At 47.6% G+C, this 25,039-nt stretch overlaps 2 protein-coding genes across 3 annotated transcripts in view; one reads left to right on the forward strand and one right to left on the reverse strand.

The window, feature by feature from the left end:
* PDILT (protein disulfide isomerase like, testis expressed) overlaps positions 1-25,039 on the reverse strand; it is a 57,155-nt gene that overhangs the window by 30,154 nt on the left and 1,962 nt on the right. The window lies entirely within an intron of this gene.
* On the forward strand, positions 147-23,155 carry ACSM5 (acyl-CoA synthetase medium chain family member 5). Its single transcript, XM_002711766.5, has 15 exons — positions 147-311; positions 771-896; positions 1,751-1,976; positions 5,948-6,158; positions 7,870-8,077; positions 9,452-9,595; positions 11,655-11,808; positions 13,793-13,872; positions 15,372-15,495; positions 16,176-16,256; positions 16,370-16,471; positions 18,946-19,073; positions 19,158-19,257; positions 21,449-21,568; positions 22,171-23,155. The coding sequence occupies exons 3-15, from the start codon at positions 1,773-1,775 to the stop codon at positions 22,252-22,254; spliced, it is 1,740 nt and encodes a 579-aa protein (XP_002711812.3). The 5' UTR covers positions 147-311; positions 771-896; positions 1,751-1,772; the 3' UTR covers positions 22,255-23,155.

The following is a 25,039-nucleotide window of genomic DNA, read 5'->3' on the forward strand; positions in this document are numbered from 1 at the left end:
GGACACTTCCACCCTGGGGACGTGACGGGAGGCAGCCACCAGGCACTAGAGCTGGGATTTCATCTTCCAGCCACTAGCCATTGTTGAGAAGAACTTGGCCATGGCTCCTTGCCATGGTTCAAAGTGTTCTGAAACCACAGGCAGCTGGCACAGGCTCTGGCTCCGCCCTCTGGCAGCGGCAGCGCCTTGGCCCAAAGTTCCCTGTGGGAGGCTGAGTCAGCTGCTCTTCCGCAGCTTCCTGAGGCCTTCCGGCCTGTCCCAGGGCTGTAGCACGCCACCGGTCCTTCCACCTCGTCCAGGACCCCAGTGAGGTAAGTTCAGCAGTGTCTGCTGCCCCTGAGGCAGGCTGATGAAGCCAAGGAGGAAATGGCCTGGGAAACTCGGGGAGGAGGCCTGAGGGCTCTGATTAGCCACTGCAGAGAAGCCAGAGGAACCCAGTGGCAGAAGGCGAAGAAAAGGGCAGGGACAGAGTTCAGGAGAGGCAGGAGGAGCGAGCTCCAGGACTGGTGGCCGAGGCAGCAGCTGAGGCCTAGGTTTTCTGAGAGGTGAAATCTGGGACTGCTTTTCCCCTCCAAGCCTCAGATTCTTTCTCTGTAAAAAATGGAGAAAATAACACGGGTGACATGGAGCTGGGTAAGGATTCAAGGAAATCAGGTGGCGAAAGCTGGGTCCCCAGCGGGCCTCCTGGACCCGGGAGCTGTGACTGGGCTCCTTGCTGCTGTGAGGCATCACAGCTGCGCATCAAGGCTCCCACCTTCTCTTGTTATCAGCACCAACAGGAAGGCGGCAGGAAGAACTGATGCTGGAGAGATCGACCTCAGCCCACTGAATCGCAAACGTTCATGCGCACAGGAAGCACCTGGGGGTGCTGCTAACAAGCAGACTCTAGTCCACAGGTGAGTGGGAGGGGGCTGAGATTTTGCAGTCATAACTAGCATCCAGGTATGGCTGCTGTTGCTTTTGCTGCTGGTCCCAAGACCACACTTGGAGCAACAAGACCCTGAAGCTGTACCACGCCATAGAGGACCATGGGATGCTGGGGCTGTGGGGCGCCTGAATTGCAGCTCAGAGGTACGCGCTCATGGGTATAAAATACACTTTGGATCTTGAGGACTTAGTAGAAAACAACCATGAAAAATATCCAGTAATTCCTTTCCATCTTGAGTCCATGTTGACATGATACTTTTCCTGTATCGTTAACTCAGGTTTATGACTGTAATTCATTTCACCTGTTGCTTTTTTGCTTTTCTTCATAAAAATGCTAGAAAATTACAAATTGTATGTGTGGCTCATATTCTCCAAGGGCACTTCTAAAAGTTCATGAAAAATGTATATTATGGGAAAAAAAGAGCATGATTTCAATTTTCTATTTGTACCAAAATAAGATTTTTACTATAACAATTGTTACTTCCTTCATGCTGCTGCTGGACAGGGCTGGGTCCCAGCTTTCTCTGGCTCTGTCTGGCCATGTCAGGATTGGCAAAGGTTGTAGGAGGGATCCCTGGGAAGGACTGAGCGGTGCAGAGTGGGCTCTGAGCTCCTGACTGCAGGCTGCTGGAGAGCCACAGGCAAGGAGAGGCAGAAATGGTGGATCTTGGATTCCAAGAACAATGACACAGCCAAGCTGAGACTGAAGTCCAAAGTGTGCCCTTCGCATCGGTTGTCGGCAACGATCCCCCCACCCCCGGGGACCGACCGCCAGCTCCTCCCACAGCCAGAACTCAGCACAATGCCCTCTCTTCTCTCTTAGGTGACAGACAGGACAAGACGACATGGGGCTGTGGCTAAGAGGCGTGGTCCTGCGGGCACTCAGGAGCTCCCGGGGATTCTGCGCGTCTCATGGGCGGCTGCCACCTCCACCTGTCCCTCAGAAGGTGGTGTCCACCTGGGAAGCCATTAACCAGGGGAGGCAGCCGGTGCCTGAGTACTTCAACTTTGCCCATGATGTGTTGGACACGTGGAGTCAGATAGAAAAGGTAAGGCCCGCCCTGTCCCGTGTCCATCTCGGATACCCCAGGCTGCCCTCAGCTTCCCCAGTGAGACTTACAGCTAGAAGATCTGTTGGTTTGGGAGTTTGCAAGACTTAAACTGTTATCTGTTAGCATTTAAGTCCTAGGGGGAAATTGTGACCAAGTGATGGGAGCCATACATGGCCTTGCCCATGCTGAGCTCAAGGTCACAGGAGGAACACAGGGTGGAACAGGCTGAATTCTCTGTATGTCTCAGCATAAGCTTTCTTTCTTATTTTCCCTTCTATATGTGTCTGTTGCATCTCTCTCTGTATTTTATAATTACATTTTATTTATGTCAATGATCCTAATTTTCTTTTGTAGTAGGGGAATACAAAATTTTCTTCCAAAGACATTTATGTATCTTAATTTTTAAAAATTCTAAATTTATTCATTTTTTCTTTTTTATTTGAAAGGCAGAGAAAGAGATTCTCCATCCGCTGGTTCCCTTTCCCAAATGCCTGCAATAGCCAAGGCTGGGCCAGGCTGAACCCCTGACCCTGGAACTCCATCTGGGTCTCCTACATGAGTAGCAGGGGCCCACCTGCTGCCTCCCAAGATGCACATTACAGGAAGTTGAACTGGAAGTAGAGGACCCACGACATGAACCAGACCCTCTCATAAGGGATGGGGCATCCCAAGGGCTGACATAACTGTTGAACTGTTGAAATGCCCAGCCACCCTGATTTTTAAGAACCTTGTTTAGGCCGGCGCCGCGGCTCACTAGGCTAATCCTCCACCTAGCGGCGCCGGCACACCGGGTTCTAGTCCCGGTCGGGGCGCCGGATTCTGTCCCGGTTGCCCCTCTTCCAGGCCAGCCCTCTGCTGTGGCCAGGGAGTGCAGTGGAGGATGGCCCAGGTGCTTGGGCCCTGCACCCCATGGGAGACCAGGAAAAGCACCTGGCTCCTGGCTCCTGCCATCGGATCAGCGCGGTGCGCCGGCCGCAGCGCGCCGGCCGCGGCGGCCATTGGAGGGTGAACCAACGGCAAAGGAAGACCTTTCTCTCTGTCTCTCTCTCTCACTGTCCACTCTGCCTGTCAAAAAAAAAATAAAAAAATAAAAAAAAAATAAAGAGAAAAAAAAAAGAACCTTGTTTAAAGAAAAAAATCAGGTAAATACAGGGCAAGTGTTCGGCCTAATGGTTGTTAAGATGCTCACATCCCATATCATAGTGCTAGCATTCAAGCTTCTGCTCCAGCTCCTGATTCCAGCTTCCGGCTGAACTGAACTCTGGGAAGCAGCAGGTGATGGCTCAAGTAAAGTGGGTCCCTGCCAGTTACATGAGAGACTGGGTCGAGTTCCCAGGCTTTGGCCTGGCCCAGCTGCTGCAGGCATTTCGGGGGTGAACCAGCAGATGGGAACCGGCTCTTGCTTGCTCTCTCTCTCTCAAACATTTTTTGAATGAAGTAAATAATACTGTTCTTAAAGATGGTCATATTATATTCCTGGCAGCTAGCAGATATGGCAAAACTTAGGAAAGTGCCCAAGATTTAAAAGCAGGCCTTACTGATAGATGCAGTTCACCCACGTACTTGAAGTGTGAAATCAGACAAGTGCCCTAAGCTTTCTGAATCTCAGTTTTCTCATCCACATAATGGGAGTCCTATCATATGTGCCTTGAAGTTGTAAGAATTCAATAAGAGGTGTATGTAAGAGATAGAGCCAGGATCTCTACAGCGACAATATACCCCAAACTGTCCTACCTATTCAATGCAATCTTTATGAAATCCCTAAGACTTCCTTATAGAAACTGACGATCTTATCCAAAAACTCCTCTGGAAATGCATAGGACCCAACAGTGCCCAAAATAATCTTGAAAAAGCAAAACAAAGTTGGAGGAGTCCCATTTCTCTATTTCAAAGCCCAGTACAAAGTCACAGTAATCAAGCCGGTGTGGCAGAGGTATGAAGACAGAAGAGGAGGAATGGGATGCAGCAAGTCTAGAAATAAATGCGTACATCTATGGTGAGTTAGTTTCCAACAAAGATGCCAAGACAATCTGATGGGGAGAGAATTGTCTTCCCAACTAATGGTGCTGGGATGAGTGGGTACTCACAGGCAAAAGAATGCATCCCCTAAGTCGCACTCCATATCAAAGTTAACCCTAAATGGGTCAAAGACATAAATGAAGGATCAGAAATTACATAATTTATAGAGGAAACGTAGGTAAACCTCTGGGACCTTGGATAAGGCAGTGGTTTCAAAAGCACAAGTATCAAAACAAAGAATTAGTTGCATTTCATGAAGATTTATGTTTGTATATCAAAGTAAGATAGCCTGCAGAAGGGGAGAAAACAAAAAAGATAAAATAACCACAGTGGATGAAGATGTAGAAGAATAGAACCCTCTGACTTCGAAGGTATGAATGTAAAATGGTGCAGCACTGTGGACTCCCCCAAAAAGGCAGAGATATAATATTACCCGGTAGTTTCACTCCTAGTTGCATGTACAAGAGGATAGAAAACATGTGCTTGCAAAATCTTGTACACAAATACCCATAGCAACCTCATTCACAATAACCAAACAATGGAGCCAGTCCTAATGTCCATCAGCTGATAAACAGAATGTTGGGGTGGGCACTGTGACACTACATGTACACATTCCCTGTTAAAGTGCCTAATGTTGCATCCTGCCTCTGCTTCTGACCCAGCTCCCAGCTAATGCACACCCGGGGAGGCAGCAGATGATGGATCAAGTAATTGGGTCCTTGCCACTCATGTGAGACCCAGATGGAGTTCCTAGCCCCTGGCTCCAGGCTGGCCCAGCCCTGGCCATTGCAGGCATTTGGGAAGGGAACCAGTAGAAGGAAGCTAGCTCACTCGCTCACTCTCCCCACCCTCCACACTGTCTGCCTTTCAAATAAAGGGTAATAAACGAATAAGTATTTTAATGTGGTCTATATAAAGAACAGAATATTATTCAGCCATTAAGAGGAATGTAGTATCAACACATGTCACAGCATAGATAAACCTTGGAAATATTATACTAGGTAAAAGAAATCAGACATAAAAGGTAACACATTATATGATTCCATTCCTACTAAATGTCTGGAATTAGCAAATCCATGGAGGCAGAAAGTTGATAAGGGGCTGTCAGGCAGAGGGATCAGGAAATTGACTGCTAATTTCTGAAGTATTTTTTTAGGATGACAAAAATATTCTTAAACTAGATAGCAGCGATAGTTCCAACTTATTGACTATAAGCTAAAACAGTGAACTGTGTACTTTAAAATGATGATTTTATAGTGTGCAAATACTATTTCAAAAAAAACGGAAGAATACAGAGGATAGTGTAAATTATATGCTATCTTTTGCATTTAATAGGTAGTATGGAGGGTGGACAATGGGCATAGCAGATAAGATGTCTCTTGGGATGGTAGTATTCCATACTAGAGTATCTGAGTTCAATTCCTGGCTCTGCTTTCAATTCTAGCTTCCTGCAATTGGGTACCCTAGGAGACAGTAGGCAAGGGCTCAAGTTGTTGGGTCCCTGCCACCCCCCTGGGAGATCTGAATTCAACTCCCAGCTCCTGGCTATGGCCTGGCCATGCCCCAGCTACTGTGGGTACTTGGGGGAATGAAATAGTGGATAGGAGATCTCTTTCTCTCTCAAATAAATAATAAAATGTTGAACAATAAAATTCTATTAGTTTTTAAAAGGTAGCATGAGAAAAAATATATTTACCTAAAGAAATACTGAAGGAATACTAAAGATACAATAAAATTGGTTGCTCATTGAGGCAGGTGAGGTGGGCATAGAGTAGATAGGCAGAAAGAATGAAGCAAGCCTTCTAAAGGATATCGCTCCACACTGTTGTGATTTTTGAACTCTGAATATGCTCAATGTATCAACTATTGTAAGAAATAGGATAAATATTTTTTAAATGCAAACAGAAGTCCTGGCTTCTACTTTCTTTTCTGCCTGCATCTCTGTCTAGGCTGGGCATCGACCCCCAAATCCTGCCTTCTGGTGGGTGGGTGCTACAGGAGCAGAAGTCAAGTGGAGCTTCGAGGAACTGGGCAAGCAGTCCAGGAAGGCAGCCAATGTTCTAGGTGACGCTTGTGGGCTGCAGCCTGGGGACAGGATGATGCTGGTGCTCCCACGACTCCCGGAGTGGTGGCTGATCAGTGTGGCTTCTATGCGGACAGGTCAGTAGCAGGGCTGGGGCTCCCAACTGGGGTGCACAACACACCAGAGCTTTGCAGCACCCACAGGTCTAGGAGATGGAGCAAAATGAACCATGTGTGGAGTTTTGTTTACTTCCTCTTCACCTAATGATTGCAAACTTGATTGTGCACAGGGACCAGACAGCAGTGCCATTGATCAAAGCAGGCCCACTTAATGAAGGTCAATGTGTAAGGAGCTCCTATACTTTTTTTGGAGCACCTGCTATGTGCTGGGTACTGTGTTAAGCAATTCACATGATCAAAACTTCTTTTGGCAATTGTTGCTGTGGATTTGTTCTGAGAGGAGGAGCATGGTGGGGGCAAGAGACGCAGAGTCACCACACAGACCCCAGGAGTTGGGTGAAAGTAGGCCAAAGGCGAGTAGCCTGCAGACTCATTTATTTCAGTTGGTACAGCAGCTTATATAGCTGAGGCAGCCAATCTGGTCAAGGGGTGCTTTATGCCCTAGCCAATCACAGCCTGTTACCAGGCAGGCTCCCTTGCCATGTGGTTTCCAAAGCCATCCAATCACAGCCTGTTGCCAGGCAGGCTCTGTTGCCAGCAGCCATCTTGGCATGGCCTTCTCATTCCACCACATTTCCCCCTTTTCATTTATTTTTGAGCAACGGGAGGCATGATTCTTGGCCATACCATTGTTGACCCCCTTTCCATGTGGTCTCCGTACGCAGCTGTGCCTGTCTTAGGTTATCTCCCAGGGGATCTTACCCGTCATTGACTAACCAGCGCTCAAAACGGGAGACCACAGGAGTGCTTGCTCAGACGAGGGTAGGAATGAGGAACAATGGTAATCAGGAATGGCGTGACTGCACACAGGCTGTGGACCATTTGAGTGGCTGACCAGAGCTAGTGGGGTCTAAAACAGTAGCAGATGTGGCTATGGGCAGTTCCTCAGGATAGGATGATAGGGCAGGTGCGTCTGAATACAATGCAGACTCTCAGTCTTGTTCAGCTGGTTCTGGTTGGCTGTCAGTTGCAGACTTGATGTTTCTGGCTGGTACCCAAATGGGCTGTCCTGCATCCTTTGGAAAGACACAAGCATATCCTCAGCCCTTGTTTAGCAGAAGCCTTTCTACAGGCATTGGAATCCAGGGCCTGAATTTTTCGTTCACACCTACATTAACGACAAATGTGTGGGTGGGATAGGGTCTAGTGGCTGCACTGAGAGTCTGGGGTGCCCGGGGACTGCCACAAATGTGGGGATCTTCACTGGCTATGGATGGGATTACCTTGCATGGGTTATTGCCTTGAGGTTGTCTAAGTTCATCCCACGGATATTTGAGGGGTAGCTGACTAGGCATTGCTGTGTTGTCTGCTGTCGTGTCATTTTCACTGTCGGAGCTCTCTCTAAGTCATCAACTGTTACTTGTGAGGCAGAGGCCTAGAGTGACAGGCTCTTATCACTCACAGATTCATTATGTTTAGTAATCTGTGTGGGCTTCTGAGAGGGGGGTATCTTTCCCATGTTGGAGCACTTAAGAGCAGCACCACCACACCAACTCTAGCCAAAGGAAAGACACGCACAGCACTGCTGCCATAACAAAACAAACTCCTTCTGGATTTCATTATCATCATCTTTCCAACCCTCTCCAGCTCTTCATGAACCCATCTCTGACTCTTACCCAGAGGTCCTTGCCCGCTATTGGGTCACCATGCGTTCTCTGTGTGATGTCAGGGGTCGTCGTGATTCCGGGTGTCTCTCAGCTGACGGAGAAGGACCTCAAGTACCGGCTGCAGGCGTCCAGGGCGAAGTGCATTATCACCGACGACTCTCTAGCTCCACGGGTGGAAGCCATCAGCACTGACTGCCCCTCCCTCCAGACCAAGCTGCTGGTGTCAGACAGTAGCCGGCCAGGCTGGATGAACTTTAGGGCACTCCTCCGGTGAGTTGGGGCTCTCCAGGAGGACATCACTAAATAGAGAAGTCAATGTGTTTCTGCTTTAAGCCACAAGAGATGAAATGCATTGCTGATTGCACATGAAGGGAGGGAATTGGAGAGGAATGCTCACTTTGGAAGCCAGACTGATCCCCTTAATATTCAAGGTCATGCACTCAATTAGTACTGGGTTTGTCACTAGCTTTTAATTTGCCTATATATTGATACAAGTAGTTTAAAGAGCTACTAGCCAGAAAATATGAAATGGCCTATAAAATACATTTGGTACGTAGTAGATAGTTGATTGATGATAAAGCAGCTGCCATGTATTGAGTGCTTCGTATATGCCTGACACTGCACTGGGTAACCATTTTATTCATGCAATGAATAATGAACACCTGTTTTGTGACACGCATCATGTTTGCTGTTCAGAACACTGTAGTGAATAAGACACCATCTCATTTATAAAGGACACCTTAACTCTATTTTCCTGGTATGGAAACCGAGGCTTGCTCAAGAAGCTAAAAAGGAGTCAAATAAGGGTCGGAGGGAGCCAAAGCCACATTTCCCTTGGAACAAGAAACTGCTGGAAGCCTATTTAGGAATTTGAGACATGTCCTGCTCTGAAGCCAGAAACTAGAAGGCGCTCCCCTTGGAGACCTTCCCAACCGAGTCAGAAGTGCCCATTCCACAGGGCAACTGCATCAGATTCACCTGGCTCCTGCTTCGAATTCAGGTCCCAAGACTCTACACCTGACCGACTTAACCAGCAGCTCTGAGTGAGCGCTCTGCGAATCTGTTTTTCACAAACTCAGCCCAGTGATTTTGATAAGCTGCAAGGTTGTCCTGGATCAGCAGTTTTCCATTTTTCGGCTGTCACTAGAATTACCCAAGCTCAAAATACTTAATTTTCTGATTTGATTTTGCCCAGGGTAGGGTCCAACGATATTTCTTTTAGAAACCTACCAGGGGATCCCAAGGTGCCAGTGAGTTCTCAGAACTCTGTTACCCAGATCATCTCAAAGCCCTGAATTGGGGAACCCTTTAGAAAACAGCTCTCCTTAGGAATTGTGTGTGTGTGTGTGTGTAGTTCTGAAAAGCACAGAAACATGGATGTGTGTGTGGTCACCAGAGTCATCATGTTCTGGTAGGAAAGCATGGGCTCCTTTGTCACTTAGCCATTTTAAGCCTTGGTTTCCTTGCTTCCCAAATAGTTATGACAGACCTCACCCTGTGAGGTAGCTGTAGGCAGTGCAAACCGAAGCTCTCAGCACAGCCTCTCATACGTGGCATTTATTGAAATGTTGGCTAGAGATATTGTTTGTACCATTATTCCTTCCTACTGCTCTGAGTACCACCTGGTGCCTTTACCTTATCCAGAGAGGCATCGGCAGAGCACTCCTGCCTGAGGACCCAGAGCCGAGACTCACTGGCCATCTACTTCACCAGTGGCACTACGGGAGCCCCCAAGATGGTCGAGCACTCTCAGTGCAGCTATGGACTGGGTTTTGTGACCTGTGGAAGGTACGGGGACAGCTTGTCTCGGAGGGTGAGTGGGCCGAGGTGAGTGCTGGGGGAGTGACAGAAGCAGAGGTCAGAGATCAACAAGAAGCAAATCAGGGCCGGCGCCGTGGCTCAATAGGCTAATCCTCCGCCTGCAGCACCGGCACACAGGATTCTAGTCCCGGTCGGGGCACTGGGTTCTAGTCCTGGTTGCCCCTCTTCCAGGCCAGCTCTCTTCTGTGGCCAGGGAAGGCAGTGGAGGATGGCCCAAGTGCTTGGGCCCTGCACCTGCATGGGAGACCAGGAGAAGCACCTGGCTCCTGGTTGTGTGTTAAATCATTGATCTGTTGATGGACATTTAGGCTGCTTCCACATTTTGGCTATGATCAATGAGGCTGCTATGAACACTAGTGCACAAATGGCCGTTCAAGTCCCTGCTTTTAATTCTTTGGGGATATACTCAGAAATGAAATTGCAGGATCCTTTGGTGATTCTATGCTTAATATTTTGAGAAACACTGGATAGCAGAGCACTTCAAAAAAAATCTGTGGAAAGACGGAGTTAAAAAATAAGTTGATTTTGTGCAAAATGCTTGAAATCCACGTACACGACTTGGCTTCAACAAGTTCATGGGAATGAGTGCTAAGGAAAGCGTAGGCACGGGAATTCTGAATGTATTTTGAACATAAACCTAGTAAGATTTTCTAAGTTTCAATGTGGAATGAGAGAGTGGACTCAATGGTAAGTCAAGGATGGCCAGAGAATTAAATGACAGGGGAAGACTGTGCAATAAGCTGTCTGTGGGTGGGGATATAAAGAGTTCATTCTGTGCACTGCAAATTCAAAAGGCTTATTAGACATCTCCACACCACCAGTTAGAAGTGTTGAGAAGCCACTTGGATATGTGTTGAGAGTTATGAGAAAGATGGCTTAATAAGAAGAGTAAGACAAAGACAAGAGAAGAGGTCTCAGGACAGAGTGCCTGAATCTTTTCTGCATGGAAGGGGAGGCCAGGAGGATTCAGCAGAGGTGAGAAAGGAGTAGCAACCAGTGGAGAGGAGGAGGAGAACCAGGAGTGCATGTGTCCTGGAGTCCTAGTGCAGAACACAACTGCTTTTCTCTCTTCCGTGTTTGCAAGCACTGCTTGCTCTTCCTAGCATGCACCTCCTTTTCTGCCTCATCTCTGCAACACCAACCCATCATTTCTGTCTAACTCAAGTGTCAACTCCTCTGCAGAAACATGCCCCAAACCCCGTCTCCACCCTTGCTCTAGACTCAGTCTCTATTCTCTGTCATTTCACAAGGTATTTTTTTTATTTGACAGGTAAAGTCACAGACAGTGAGAGAGACAGAGAGAAAGGTCTTCCTTCCATTGGTTCACCCCCTAAATGGCCGCTACAGCCGGAGCTACACCGATCTGAAGCCAGGAGCTTCCTCCTGGTCTCCCATGTAGGTACAGGTGCCTAAGCACTTGGGCCATCCTCCACTGCCTTCCTGGGCCACAGCAGAGAGCTGGACTGGAAGAGGAGCAGCCAGGACTAGAACCCGGCACCCACATGGGACACCAGCACTGCAGGTGGAGGATTAGCCAAGCGAGCCATGGCGCCGGCCCTCACAACAGTTTCTGTTTAACTCTATTCAAACGTTCTCTCCAGAGGCGTCCCAGATATTTATATTTACTAACCTATAAGCTCCTCCAAGCAAAAGTAATCATTCACTTCTGTTTTTCTAAGGCTAAATCCAGACTAAACACTGAATAAATTTGGCTGAATAAAGTGCCCTTATCAAACTTTATTGAGATTATTTACTCCTTATATATCATTTCTACTACACTGTTAACTCCTTGAAAATGTGAGGTCTTTTAAATTCTATACCCCTAGCTTAGGGCCTAGCTACACAGAAGATGCTCAGTAAGTACTTATTCAAATAGTGGTTGACTTGATTGCTCTTGAGTAGTTTAGACAAGTGCAACTGAGGATCCATTCTGGACAGGACTCCAAATAAGTTGATGTGCATTACGTAGTCCTTTTTAAAGGTAGAGGCATTATGGAAGATGCTGACTTTCTCTAAATTTTGGCAGGCAATGGGTGGCCTTGACTGAATCAGATATCTTCTGGAATACGACCGACACTGGATGGGTGAAAGCAGCCTGGACTCTTTTCTCTGCCTGGTCCAATGGAGCTTGCATTTTTGTGCATGAACTGCCTCGAGTTGATGCCAAAGTTATTTTGAATGTGAGAAACAAAAACACTTCTTATATGTTGAGAGTAAATGAAATGGGTGGGATATAGGTATGGAGGCTGTGGGAGAAAAGGCATGAACCAGTGACTACAAGGCTTCTTTGATGCTGATATTGACCAAAAACACTCCTGTGACCTTCTGCCATCTGGTTTCTCCCCACTTGGCCACCTTCCATCACTGCCTACATTCTAATAAGTGCCCTGGACATAAGACCCTGTCCTATCTCCACACCACTGCAAATCCTATTTCTTCTGTACTAGGTGCCTGTCTCTCTCAACCACCACAAATACATTTGTTTATTTGTCAAAATCTTGGATAAAATCTTCAACATCAAGTGTTACCATCTATGGTGCTTCACTTAAGTATTTTGCCCAACTACAGAATCCTACTGACTCCTCTAACTCTCTTGGAGGAGTTCATAGGAGAATATACGAGAACAGGCACTGCCAGTGAAGATATGAGCCACTTTTCCTATGCCCCCACATCCTGTCAGCTGCTCTTTTCTCTGGGGCAAGCTGTGTCCCATGTGGCTAATAGCAAGGCCATATCACCAGTTAGACCTGCCCTCTGCTCCTACATCTTCCTTGTGCAAGCAGTGTTGCTTTGAGAATGTCACTTAACCTCCCAGAGCCTGTTTCCTCATCTGTAACAAAGGGATAACATAGTTCCATGGAACAGATGTGAGAATGAATGGCACAAGGCATAGGGGCTGGCACATAGTAGGCTCTTAACACATACTGATCATTATGGTCAAACTCATTATCATTATTCATGTAGGGATTGACTGGCCCACACATGTGCCTTTCCCTCCACTGCTTCCAGCTCTGGCACACTGTTTTCATTATTTACTGCAGTGTGCTGAATAACCCCCAGAACTTAGCAGCTTTAAACTTAGTTATTATCTCATAGTTTTTTTTTTTTACTGTGAAGAATCTGGAATCAACTTAAATAGCACTGTCTCTCATGAGATCAAGGTCATGATGTCAGTTAGGTACACCCATGTTCCTAGTAGCATTATTCATAATAGCTGAAAGGTAGGAATAACACAAGTATTCATGAATGGATGAAAAAAAATGTGGAATATCCATGTAATAGAATATTATTCAGCCTATAAAAGCTGACATAGGCTTTAATATGGGTATACCTTGACGACATTATGCTAGGTGAAATAAGCCAGACACAAAAGGACAGATGTTGTTGATGCCACTTACATGAGATAGCTAGAATAGTCAAATCCATAGAGACAGGAAGTAGAATTGTGGTTACCAGGGTTAGAGACATGGTAATGACATGTTTGGGAGCTTGTAATGGGTGTTTCAGCTCAGAAAAATAAAAATAATTCTGGAGACTTGTGATTTCAGTGTGAACAGACTCAGTGACCCTACTCTGTGCATACTTTCAAATGGTCAAGGGGGTCAATTCTGTGTTGCATGCCTCCTGCCCCAGTAATCATAATAATAAATATCAGCTAGGACTGGAGGCACCTTTGGGGGTGTGAGGTTGGGGAGTCTGATGCAAGTCACTGGTGGCTTTCTGCAGACTCAGCTTCTCATAGGCTATTGGTCAGAAGCTCTGTCTCTCACTGTACACACTGAATGACTTGGGTGAGCTTACAACGTAGTGCCTCACCTCCAGCCCCATCCCCCCAGAATGAGCTAGCCAAGAGAGGGAGAGAGTGGGAAAGCATCCAAGACAGAAGCCATAGTCTTCTAATCCTAATCCCCAAAGTGGTATCTACTCCCTCATGGTGTGCTACTGACCATACAAACCAACCATGGTACAATGTGGGAGGGGATCCCCTGAGGACACAAACATGTTGTTACAGTCACTGGAACCATTCTGCAGGCTACATATCACACACGGCTTCCAACTTCTCTGTTTTGGTAACAAAAATAGAAAGACCCAGTTTGTCCATGCCACTTGCACAAAGTCCTGCCCTACAACTGAGAGCTTCTTCCACCTTCTGTTTTTGTCTAGACTCTCTCCACGTTCCCGATCACCAACCTCTGCTGTGTCGCAACCGTCTACCGGCTGCTTGTACAGGAGGATCTGACCAGGTACAGCCCACCCACTTTGTGCTTTGAGGGCCAAAATATGTGAATAGACAGCACAGGCACCCTCTCATTCCAACATTCTCCCTGTGGATAGCTCCCCTCCGGTGAATGCACAGCGACATCTGCTGGCAGGACAGGGCCAAGGGCTGAGCTGAGTGGAGATAGGAGCTCTTGCTTCTTTGACATCCTCTCCCAAGCCCTGAGATGTTGTCCTTGCATCTCTCCTTCGATTCTAATCACATATATCTGGCCATGAAGTGTCTGAAAGAGGGTGTCCTTCCTCACCTCTCAAGGTATCTTCCATAATGTCGGAATCTACTCCACTTAGGTTTTGGCTAAAGCACTCATCTATTCACGAAGTTTGGTTGAATAAAACGAATGAGACCCAAAGGAAACGTTGATTGGAAACATATTTGAAATCAGTTTTTTTTTAAATACTTTAAATAATTTGTTGAACTGAGAGGTAGTTTTACAACGCATTTAATGTCTTTGGGAATTTTTGGCCAATCAGTCAGAATGTTGTGGTTCTTAGAGGGTGACTTTATCTTCTCAATTTTTGATTGACTCATTGTTTTGAATCATATGGTTGTCACAATTTATTACATGAAACTTAGCAAGTTCTGCCAAGCCTGCTCTATGAGGTTCTGATTTTATCTCAAACTAGGATAGGATTGATGACTTATTATTTGAAAGTCAGGGCCGGTGCTGCGGCTCACTAGGCTAATCCTCCGCCCGCGGCGCCGGAACATCGGGTTCTAGTCCCGGCCAGGGCGCCGGATTCTGTCCCGGTTGCCCCTCTTCCAGGCCAGCTCTCTGCTGTGGCCTGGGAAGGCAGTGGAGGATGGCCCAAGTGCTTGGGCCCTGCACCTGCATGGGAGACCAGGAGAAGCACCTGGCTCCTGGTTTCGGATCAGCACGGTGCGCCGGCTGCAGCGCACCGGCCGCAGCAGCCATTGGAGGGTGAAGCAACGGCAAAAGGAAGACCTTTCTCTCTGTTTCTCTCTCACTGTCCACTCTGCCTGCCAAAAAAAAAAAAAAAAAAAAAAAAAAAAAGTCAGAGAGACAGACACAGGAGAGATATCTCCTATCCACTGGTTCACTGCCCAAATGCCTACAATAGCCAAGGGTGGGCCAAGCCAATTCAGGAGCCTAGAACTCAGGTTCTCCACACAGGTAGCAGAGACCCAAGTACTTGAGTCATCTCCTGCTGCCTCCCAGGGTACACATCAGTAGGAAGCTGGAGTAGACAACAGAACCAGGTTTCTGGACCCAGACACTCTGATATGGGATATATTAGATATGGGCGTACCAAGTGGCAGATTAATTGCTGCACCAAACACCTTTCCCTGGTGGATTTTTTTAAGTCACCTGTGCCTGCAAAGATGGGAGCACTTGGAACAGATCAGAAAATAGGGGAGTTCAGCCTCTAGTTCCTTTTGGGGTCTGGACAGTGTATGGGAATGACGTGCTGACACCTGTGGCCTTGTCTTCACCTGAGAAAGGTACAAGTTTCAGAGCCTGAGGCATTGCTCGTCCGGAGGCGAGGCCCTCAACCCTGATGTGAGGGAGAAGTGGAAGCTCCAGACTGGCCTGGAACTGCTGGAAGGCTATGGACAGTCAGAAACGGTGAGTGCTGTGGGGCCAGCTCCCTGCCCTGGGCCACCTCCACCTGAGCTCTCAGCCCGGCAGTCTTCTGCCCTTCCAGCTGTTCTCTCCCTGTCAGGGACTGCCTGGTCTCCCGCGGGAGAAGCTGGTGTCATAACTCCTATCAGAGTTTTCCTTCCCTTTGGGGTTAAAGATAATTTAAAGTGAACTTTACAATTATACCATGACCAGCAAAGCAACTCTCATGGTCAAGGGTGGTGTGAGTCTCCACCAGGACAGCCGACATCTGCCTGTTCAGAGCCCAGGGTCTTAAGCAGTGTCCCTACAGCCAACAGGGTAAAGATTTGCCCATCAACTCTGTTTTGGTTTAGTGACTTGTTAAGGTCTTTATGTGTGAGTGCCCATTGGAGGGCTCCAGGAACATCTGTTGACTACAAAAAGCAGAGGAGAGAGAAGAAAGGTGATGAGGAGAAGAAGAGAGGAAGGAAAGAAAGAGGCAAGGGAGGGAAGAGAAAGAAGGGGTAAGAAAGGAGGCAAAAAAGAGAGAAGGGAAGAGAGGAAAGAGAAGAAAGTGAAGGAGAAGGAGGAGGGAGGGAGAAAGAGTTAGAAGGCAGAGTGAGAGAAAGGTGTGGACCAGAAGAGAAGCTAAAACACTAAAGCTAAGGCGTTAGGGCTTCTCATTGGTACCGTCTTCTCTGCAGGTGTTAATCTGTGCCAATCTAAAAGGCACACCCATCAAGTCTGGATCCATGGGGAAAGCGGTCCCACCTTACGATGTGCAGGTAGGACGCTCTCCCAACCCACCCTAGTACCTGGAAGATGAGTAAGATGCATGTGCTGGGTTAGCCCAGGCTTGTTCAGGTGCTCAGACCCCCTCCTGTGATCTCTCTGCCAGATTGTGGATGACGAGGGCAACATCCTGCCTCGAGGAGAGGAGGGGAACATTGGCGTCCGCGTCAGACCCATAAGACCCTTCTGCTTCTTCAATCACTATCTGGTAAGAGGCAAGGAATGACCATTCTCCTAGCAACTGCTGCATACCAAGCACGAGGCACTGCTCTTTAGACACAGCTATTTGCTTCACCCTTGAAACGAGTACTGTAATTAATGAGGTACTATAAATGATAAGCTCACCTGTCATTGATAAGAAAGCTAAGAGGGTGGAGCAACTCACCCAATGGGCTTGCAGATGGTGGGATTGAAATGAGGTGTGTCTGAGAGTGCAAACATGTGACAAGGCCACACCCCTCCATTATAATAATGAGAAAATGGAGGTTCAGGGAAGGGAAGGGATTTAGCAAAGGCCACACTTCAATCTCGTGTCTGAGCAAGTTTTCAGGATTCTTTCCTGTGGTTTCCTGGCAGGGCCTGTGCCCTAGGATTTCAGTCCAAGTTTCTGAGATGATCAGTATGGTCATGTGTTGCCAACACTTCAGTCAAGGACCACCTGTATGACAATGCACACCCCCCCCCCCCCCGCAAATTCCCATGGCTCAGTGACATCATAATGCAACGTGTTATCTGTGTTTACTGGGTCTCTTGGCTGGGGGAGGCCACGCTAGGTGATTGGCCCGTTCTGTCGAGGTTTGTTTAAGTTCAGCCTCCGATGTCTGTATGATGAAGTTGCTCCACAGCACACCTGCCCAGAGCGGAGTGGATGCCTGTTGTCAATGGCTGTAATCACTTCTCCTCTGTATGCACCTCAGACAACATTCACCATGGGCTTTCCTCCTCCCAACTCTCCTCTATAAACTCTGAAACCAGGCTGTGCATAAGCAGCACCTGGAGAGCCCCACCTTGGCCAGTGGTGGGGATCGGCTCCCAGGTGACTCACACGTGCAGCCAAGACTGAGCCGCTCGCTACAGACATTCCAGACACTAGGCTCTCGGTCAAGCACAGGACTGGAAGAAGCAGATAGAAAACCATTTGTTTTGGGATGTTGTGGTTTAGTGGTTTTTCTGTGACTACAAGAGAAATCATCTTTACCTGTGTTTCACTGAAAAATCATAGAAACTTATCTCCAAGATACCCCAACAGCTTTGTAATCATGCCAAGCAGAGATCATGTTAAAATTCCTATGTGTTTCCTTCAAATCATTTTTGTATACAATAGCAACTCCTTGACCTTCCTAGGAAGCTGATGCAATCATGGTTTCTTGACTGCCTGCTCCGTGCCTCCGGGTTGGCAGCGCCACTCGTGGGGCTCACATACACAGCCTCCCTGTGCCACGTCACTTCACAGAGTACCAGCGTAAACTATAAGGCTGTCTACTGGAAAAGAAGCTTTCCTTTCTTCAATTTTTTCTTTCCACTGCCAGAACCAGCAAATAGTTTTCTTTCCAGCTCACTTTTGACTAAGAGAAAGAGGGGGTTGTGGGCAGAGTTTTTAAGACCCTGTTTCGGATGCCCACATCCTTTATCAATGTGCCCAGTTCAAGGCCCGGCTCTGCTTCCTGAAGGGTAGCAGGTGATGGCCCAAGTGCTTTGTTCCTTGCCACCTACGTAGGAGACCCAGATTGAGTTCCAGGCTCCTGGATTCAGCCTGGCCTAGAACAAGCTGTTGCAGGCATCTGGGGGAGTGAACTAGTGGATGGAAAAGCTCTCTCTCGCTCTCTCTCTCTCTCTCTGCCTTTCAAATAAATAAAAAGAACTCATAAAAAAATATTAAATCTCTTTAAGAAAATCGTGACACCTAAGAAAAGGAACAGAGATGCCAGACTAGAGTTGCCTTGTGAGTTATGGGTGGTCAGCTGGGCTGACAGGTTAGACCCACCCTCCCCAACAAAAGCATGCACAGTTCGAATTCTTGGCCATTCCCCAACAGTGGCTGTATCGATTCATACTCGCACAAGAATCCTGAAGGTAAAACACCGTGTTTCCAGACACTTGTGGTCCCACTCATTGCCAGTCTGAGTATAATGGCTTGGACCTCCTGAGAAATTAGTTTGAGAATAGGTAGCCAGGACTATGATAATAGTCATACCATTTGGCTCAGGGATTCCAGATTTGGAAATCACTACACAGAAAAGAACTCAACATGCAATCACTCAATAAGTAAAACACTTGACACTCAAAGATGTTCACTGCAAGCACTGTTTATAACTAACAAAGCAGGAAGGATTCGGGATTTGAAACTCGAGAAGTGGTTCAGTGAATTGTAGTAGATCAACAGTCTGGTGGGTGTACAGTGGTATGTGCCAGTATTCTTGGTTTGTGTTTCCTGAATTACTAGTGAAGTTGAATTTTGGAAATGCTTGTTCTTGCTTGCTGCCAATGGATACTGAGCTGTCTTTTCTAAGTGATTATTTTACCTATTCTTGATCCTTTGTTGTACGAGTAGCAAGCATCATTTCTTAGACTGTAGCCTATATTTTCACTTTCTTTCAGGTCTTTTTATCGAGCAGAAGTTGTCGTTTCATTTAGTCAACTCAGTATGTTTTCCTTCTATGATGGACTCTGTTTGTCTTTTAGGACAATCCTGAGAAGACAGCGGCAACAGAGAAAGGGGACTTTTACATCACAGGGGACCGAGCCTACATGGACGAGGATGGCTACTTCTGGTTCATGGGGAGGAATGACGACGTGATCAACTCCTCAAGGTTCCGCTGTCTGCTCTCTGCAATCTCTAGGACGTACCACAGAGGGGAGGAGCCCACTGCTCAGCGTCTGTCTTTCTCTTCCAGCTACCGGATCGGGCCTGTGGAAGTGGAGAGTGCCCTGGCTGAGCATCCAGCTGTCCTTGAGTCTGCTGTGGTCAGCAGCCCAGACCCCATCAGGGGCGAGGTAAGTGTCCAGCCACAAAATGGCCTCCTGTTTCTGTACCCATAGCACCCAACAGAACTAGAAGGAGGGCCCAGATTTCCCCACACAGCTTGCCGCCATCCAGGTACCACAAAGCTGAGATGGCAGCATCAGGCACACATTCTCTCTGGTCCAGCAGTGCCCTTGCCTTTGCCTCTGGAAGGGATTGGGGGGAGCCTGACCTGTGAGCCACATAAAGCCTGTGAAATCACCTGGGTGGGGCCCTGCCAAGGCAACTGCAGGTGAGACCCAAAGTTCAATACATCCATAGCAGGCTGGTTTTCTTTTTTATTTTTTATTTTGACAGGCAGAGTGGACAGTGAGAGAGAGAGAGACAGAAAGGTCTTCATTTATCATTGGTTCACCCTCCAATGGCCACTGCAGCCGGCATGCTGTGGCCGGCACACCGCGCTGATCCAAAGCAGGAGCCAGATGCTTCTCCTGGTCTCCCATGCAGGTGCAGGGTCCAAGGACCTGGGCCATCCTCCACTGTACTCCTGGGCCACATCAGAGAGCTGGCCTGGAAGAGGGGCAACTGGGACAGAATCCAGCGCCCAGACTGGGACTAGAACCCGGTGTGCCGGCGCCACAGGCGGAGGATTAGCCTATTGAGCTGTGGCGCCGGCCAACAGGCTGGTTTTCAAGCTGATAGCTTCGTAATGCCTGTGAATAATGTTATAAATATCCAATGGCCTTTGGCAGAAAAGAAGGTTCCCCACCCCTGCTAGAGGGACACAATGGGCAAATATTAGACTGGTTTTAACGGGACAGAGAACTAGATCCCAAGGAGGCTGACTAGGGGACAGATCTTGGTGGCAGGTGCAGGATAGCCATCCTACCCGACAAAAAGCCCTTTTCTGTTTGCAGATGAGGCCATCACAAGCACACCAGACCTGCCTGCTGGTGGCTCTAGCCTGGGAGGGAGCACCAACGTGAAGAACAACAGAATATATGTCCAAAATGACCTTGATACACCAGAAAAGTGGGCCCGATTTAATAACCTGGGCTTTTGCAGGAGAAATGCAAACTCCTTCCTATGAACCCTAAAGAGATAGATGAATGGGAATGATCCGCTTGCAGGGCTGTAAATCCCACCAAATCCTCCAGTGCTATGTCTTAGGGAAGTCAGCGCAACCTCAGCCTGCGTCCTCAGAAACACCAGTGCTACAGGAATGCCTCTCAGAGTCTGGTCCCTGGACTGTCGGCAGCTGTATCATCTGGGGCTCTTGTTTAAAAACAGATGTGCAGACCTCAGGTCAAACTTGCTGAACCAGAGTGACTAGAGATGCAGCCCAGGGGATCTGCACTTTGGCCCCTTGCCAAGTGACTCCCCACTAAAGTGTGTGGCCACCAATACAGAATGAGGCAGGTGAGAGTCTCATGCATGTGCTGGAGAAAGCACACCTGGAAAAGTGTGTCTCGTCCCACATGTTGTGAATCACTGGGGCTGGGTGCTCAGAGTTAGTGCAGGCCTGGCACACAGAAAGTGATCAATAACAGTTTCATAGCTCTCAAAGGGAGAGAAAGCTCTTCTGAAAAGCCAGATCTACCTGAATGAGTGAATGGGATGAAGGTATTCAAGGACAATGAATTCCCTTTAGCAGGATTTGGTTATTCTGGTTTCGATAAGCAACTAAGTGGCCTTGTAAGCCCTTCCATTCCTGTTCCGTTCTGCCTGAGCTTGGGGACCCCCATCCTCCTTGGCAAGAGCAGCCTGCGGGAAAGATCTGGGCAAGAGAGCCAAGGTGCAGAATGTCCCACCAGGATGCCTAGAACGGAAGTGCTGCCACTCAGTGTGTGCTGGCTGCAAACGCTCATCCACTCGTCTCCAGAAGACCCAACGGCCCGTGGAAATGGCTGTGTGTTCCTCAGCCCTGGCCAGGAACTCCTGCCTAGTTAGGGAAACCTGGAAGCAAAGGGCCACAGGGACTCGAAACTCCTTTCTGCAAAGTATTTGCCTCTTAAGAGAAGCCATGTTGGTTCATGTTGTATGGGGAGTGGTCTGAGAAGTAGATAGGGGTCCCCTAGTAGTTGGCTTGAAAAGGTGAGCAACAGGAAAGATGCTGGCTGCAGCCAGTGACTGGTAGAACTGAGCGTGATCTCCAAGGCTAGCTGAAAGGGGCAGGAGCTGTTGTGCAAGGCTTGATGGCTGGCGTTTGCTTCTCCCCTCCAGGTGGTGAAGGCATTCATAGTCCTTTCCCCAGAGTACTCCTCTCACGACCCAGAGGCCCTGACCCGGGAGCTCCAGGACCACGTGAAAAGGGTGACTGCTCCGTACAAATACCCCAGGAAGGTAAACACTGGGAGTTCTAAAACGTGACAGTTGGGAAATCAGATGGGCACATGCTCCCTGGGCTCCCACGTTTAGGGCCGGGCACAGCGGCAGAGAGGACTCGTTAAACTCCAGGTGCTGCTTCAGTGCTGGGTTTCTTCCCTGAGGCCTTCCCAAAGCTCACTGTGTTACTCTAAGCAATGAGCTGGACGAGGGAGGCATTTGGCCCAGCAGTTCAGGGCCACGTTAGAGTACCTGCGTGTGATACCCAGCTCTGGCGGCAGAATCCAGCTTGCTGCTAATACCACCCATGTGGGAGACCTAGGCAGACCCAGCCCCAGCAGTTGTGGGGACTGCGGGAGTGAATGAGCAGACAGGAGTCTCCTCTTCTCTCCTCCCTCCCTTCCAATTAACTATAAAAGAAGTGACCTGTGAAACAGAGGCAGGACCTGGCACTAAAATGCTGAAAGATCTGCTGCTCTAGTCTTTCATGCTCTGGATTGTTGCCCCCTGCAGAAAATCCTGACCCATGGAAACTTTGCAACTCAGTGGGAGAAGGGAAAAGACTTTTACCCTTTAATGGGCAATGATTTCTAAGTGATTTTTGTTGTTTTGGTCACTAGGTGGCCTTTGTTTCAGAACTGCCGAAGACAGTTTCTGGAAAGATCCAAAGGAGTAAATTGAGAAACCAAGAGTGGGGGAGATGAGGAGCAACCCCAGAGAGGCCCTTCTCGGACGTTCTCACAAGAAGCTGGTGAGGTCACTGGTCAGCCCTGGTGTGCAGTGTCAACCCCTCAGTTCCACAGACATCAGGGCTGCCCAGCTTCCAGATGGCCATCTGCAGGGTCACCCAGGACCCTGGAAGGTGAAGAACAATGCTGACCCAGCGTTCACGGCCACTGCCCAGTCTAGCAAGTGCTCAGGAGCTCCACGTCCTCTGCTATGGGGCATCTTAGCACCCTGCCTGCTGGTCTCAGAGCCACCCCTGGAAGGGACAGGTCACTGCAGCCATAAACACCTCCAGCCTCCCTCTCTGCCAGTGGGAGCGTGAGGGCTTAGCTTTAACCCTCTGAATGACAGCATTTGATAACAGCACTCAGGGCAATAAAAAATGGCCATGTCCCTTAACCCAGATTCCATCATTGGGAATCACTTAAAAGAAAGCACTCAACATGCAGAAAACATTTGTTGTATAAATGAAAACTAAAAACATTAATGTCCAAATAACAGGGACATGATGAACTAAATTGTTGTAGATTAACCTGTTAAAATAATGGCCTGGCCAGTAAAAATACTTAAGGGGACCGTCTATCATGTCTTAGGGGAAAATGTAAGCTGTTTTAATTTTACAAAGCAGAATAAAAATAATAAATGCATCCTGGAGAATCACAACTCAGAAAAACAAAGGGAAAATTATAGTTGGAAAGATTAGGAGGGGATACGCTAAAATGTGAAGAGTATTTTCCTGGGGACTGAGGAGGGAGGGAAGGTGATGGGTGGTCACTTGTTTCCTTTGCTTTCTGTATCTCTGCATTTTCCAAGTGTTCTTACTAGGTAGATAACAACGATTTTAATAAAACATCATTCTAGAGAGATGATCTCGAAAAACCATACTCTGCTTCTTGTCTGGGTCTCCGTCCACATTCACCACACCTCCCTGCAATGCTAGTATGTTAGGTTCCATCCAGGAAGGAAGCAAGAACCTGAACAAAGCCATGTCCCAGGCCCTGGTGCTGGCAGTTGTGGCTCTGGATGGGGGGACACAGGCTTGTGGACAGGAAGCTGATGGACACGTGACACAATCCTCATGCTCCACCCTCAACACCCTGGGCCTCCATTCACACAGGAGCAAGTGTAGGTTGAAGACCTACTCAGTGCTGGCAGCTGGGAACAGTAGGATAAGCAAGGCCAACCCAGTCCACTCGAGTTTGCTGGGGCTGTGCAACAAAGCACCACAGCCTGGGGGCTTACACAACAAAGATGCATTTATTCCCCCATGGTTCTGGAGCTGAGGGTCCCAGATCCAGGGACCAGCAGGTTAGGTCTAATCTGAGGCCTCCTCCTCGGTATGTGGGTGCCATCTCCTCCCCGGGTCTCCACGTGCTCTCTGCACCTGTGCCCATGTCCTTTTCTTAGAGAGACACTGGTTATGTGCTAGTGAACGGGGGCCCACCCTTGTGAGACCTCACCTTAACTCTGCCAACTCTTTAAAGACCCTGTTTCCACTCCTGAAGTGAAATGGACACTATGAGAAATGGTGACTTGATCAGCATAGCTCTGACTGTTAATGAACAACTTAATACATTATCCCTCATAGTATTTTTTTTTGTCTGTTCTACTTAATATGACTGGTTTAATTCTGTAATTATCACACAGTTATTCTTAAGTGTTGAAAATTAACTGAAATGTGATCCCTGTTAAACATAAAAGTGGGAATAAGAGAGGGAAGAGATGTATAATTTGGGACATGCTCGGGCTGACTTGCCCCAATTGGTAGAGTTGGAAACATACCAGGGGATTCCAATTCAATCCCATCAAGGTGGCATGTGCCAATGCCATCTCACTACTCCAAGTGATCAATTTCAGTTCACAATTGATCATAATGAAAGGACTAAGAGTCAAAGGGAGCACATAAACAAGTCTAGTATCTGCTAACACCAACCGATAGAATAAATAAAGGGGAGAGTGATCCAACATGGGAAGTGAGATACTCAGCAGACTCATAGAATGGCGGATGTCCTAAATAGCACTCTGGCCTCAGAATCAGCCCTAAAGGCACTCGGATCTGGCTGAAAAGCCCATGAGAGTATTTCAGGCATGGAAAGCCAAGACACTCTGGCAAAAAGATCTCTGTGAGTGAGATCCCAGTGGAAAGAACAGGTCTTCAAAGAGGGAGGTGCCTTTCTCTGAAGGGAGGAGAGAACCTCCACTTTGACTATGACCGTGTCTAAATAAGATAAGAGTCGGAGAACTCAAGGGGCTTCCATAGCCTTGGAAACTCATAACTGGTGCATAGGGAGATTACTGATGCCATAAACAGGAGTGTCAATTGGTAAAGTCAACAACAGGAGTCACTGTGCACTTACTCCTCATGTAGGATCTCGGTCCTTAACGTGCTGTACACTGAGGCTTACTGCTATAACGAGTACTCAAACAGTATATTTCACTTTGTGTTTCTATGGGGGTGCAAACGACTGAAATCTTTACTTAATGTACACTAAACTGATCTTCTGTAAAAAAAAAAAAAAAAAAAAAAAAGAAAGAAATTTTCAATTCCCAACTTGACTCTCACTGGGATTAAACATGACAATAGGTCTGATCTGATTTCATCATCATTTTAAAAAAATCATCTATTATTTTTCACTTTATGTTTCTGTGTGGGAGCAAACTGTTGAAATACTTACTTAAGGTATACTAAGCTGATCTTCTGTATATTAAGATAATCGAAAATGAATCTTGATGTGAATGGAAGGGGAGAGGGAGTGGGAAAGG

The sequence above is a fragment of the Oryctolagus cuniculus genome, chromosome 19, assembly GCF_964237555.1.
Source record: "Oryctolagus cuniculus chromosome 19, mOryCun1.1, whole genome shotgun sequence".
NCBI lineage: Eukaryota > Metazoa > Chordata > Mammalia > Lagomorpha > Leporidae > Oryctolagus > Oryctolagus cuniculus.

What these genes read in the sequence shown, in the direction of transcription:
- ACSM5 (XM_002711766.5), top strand. Translation starts at nt 1,773, where the DNA reads ATGGGGCTGTGGCTAAGAGGCGTGGTCCTGCGGGCACTCAGGAGCTCC. An exon ending in GGTTTTGTGACCTGTGGAAG is followed by an intron (nt 9,596 to 11,654) that starts GTACGGGGACAG and finishes AAATTTTGGCAG; the next exon opens with GCAATGGGTGGCCTTGACTG. An exon ending in GCTATGGACAGTCAGAAACG is followed by an intron (nt 15,496 to 16,175) that starts GTGAGTGCTGTG and finishes TCTTCTCTGCAG; the next exon opens with GTGTTAATCTGTGCCAATCT.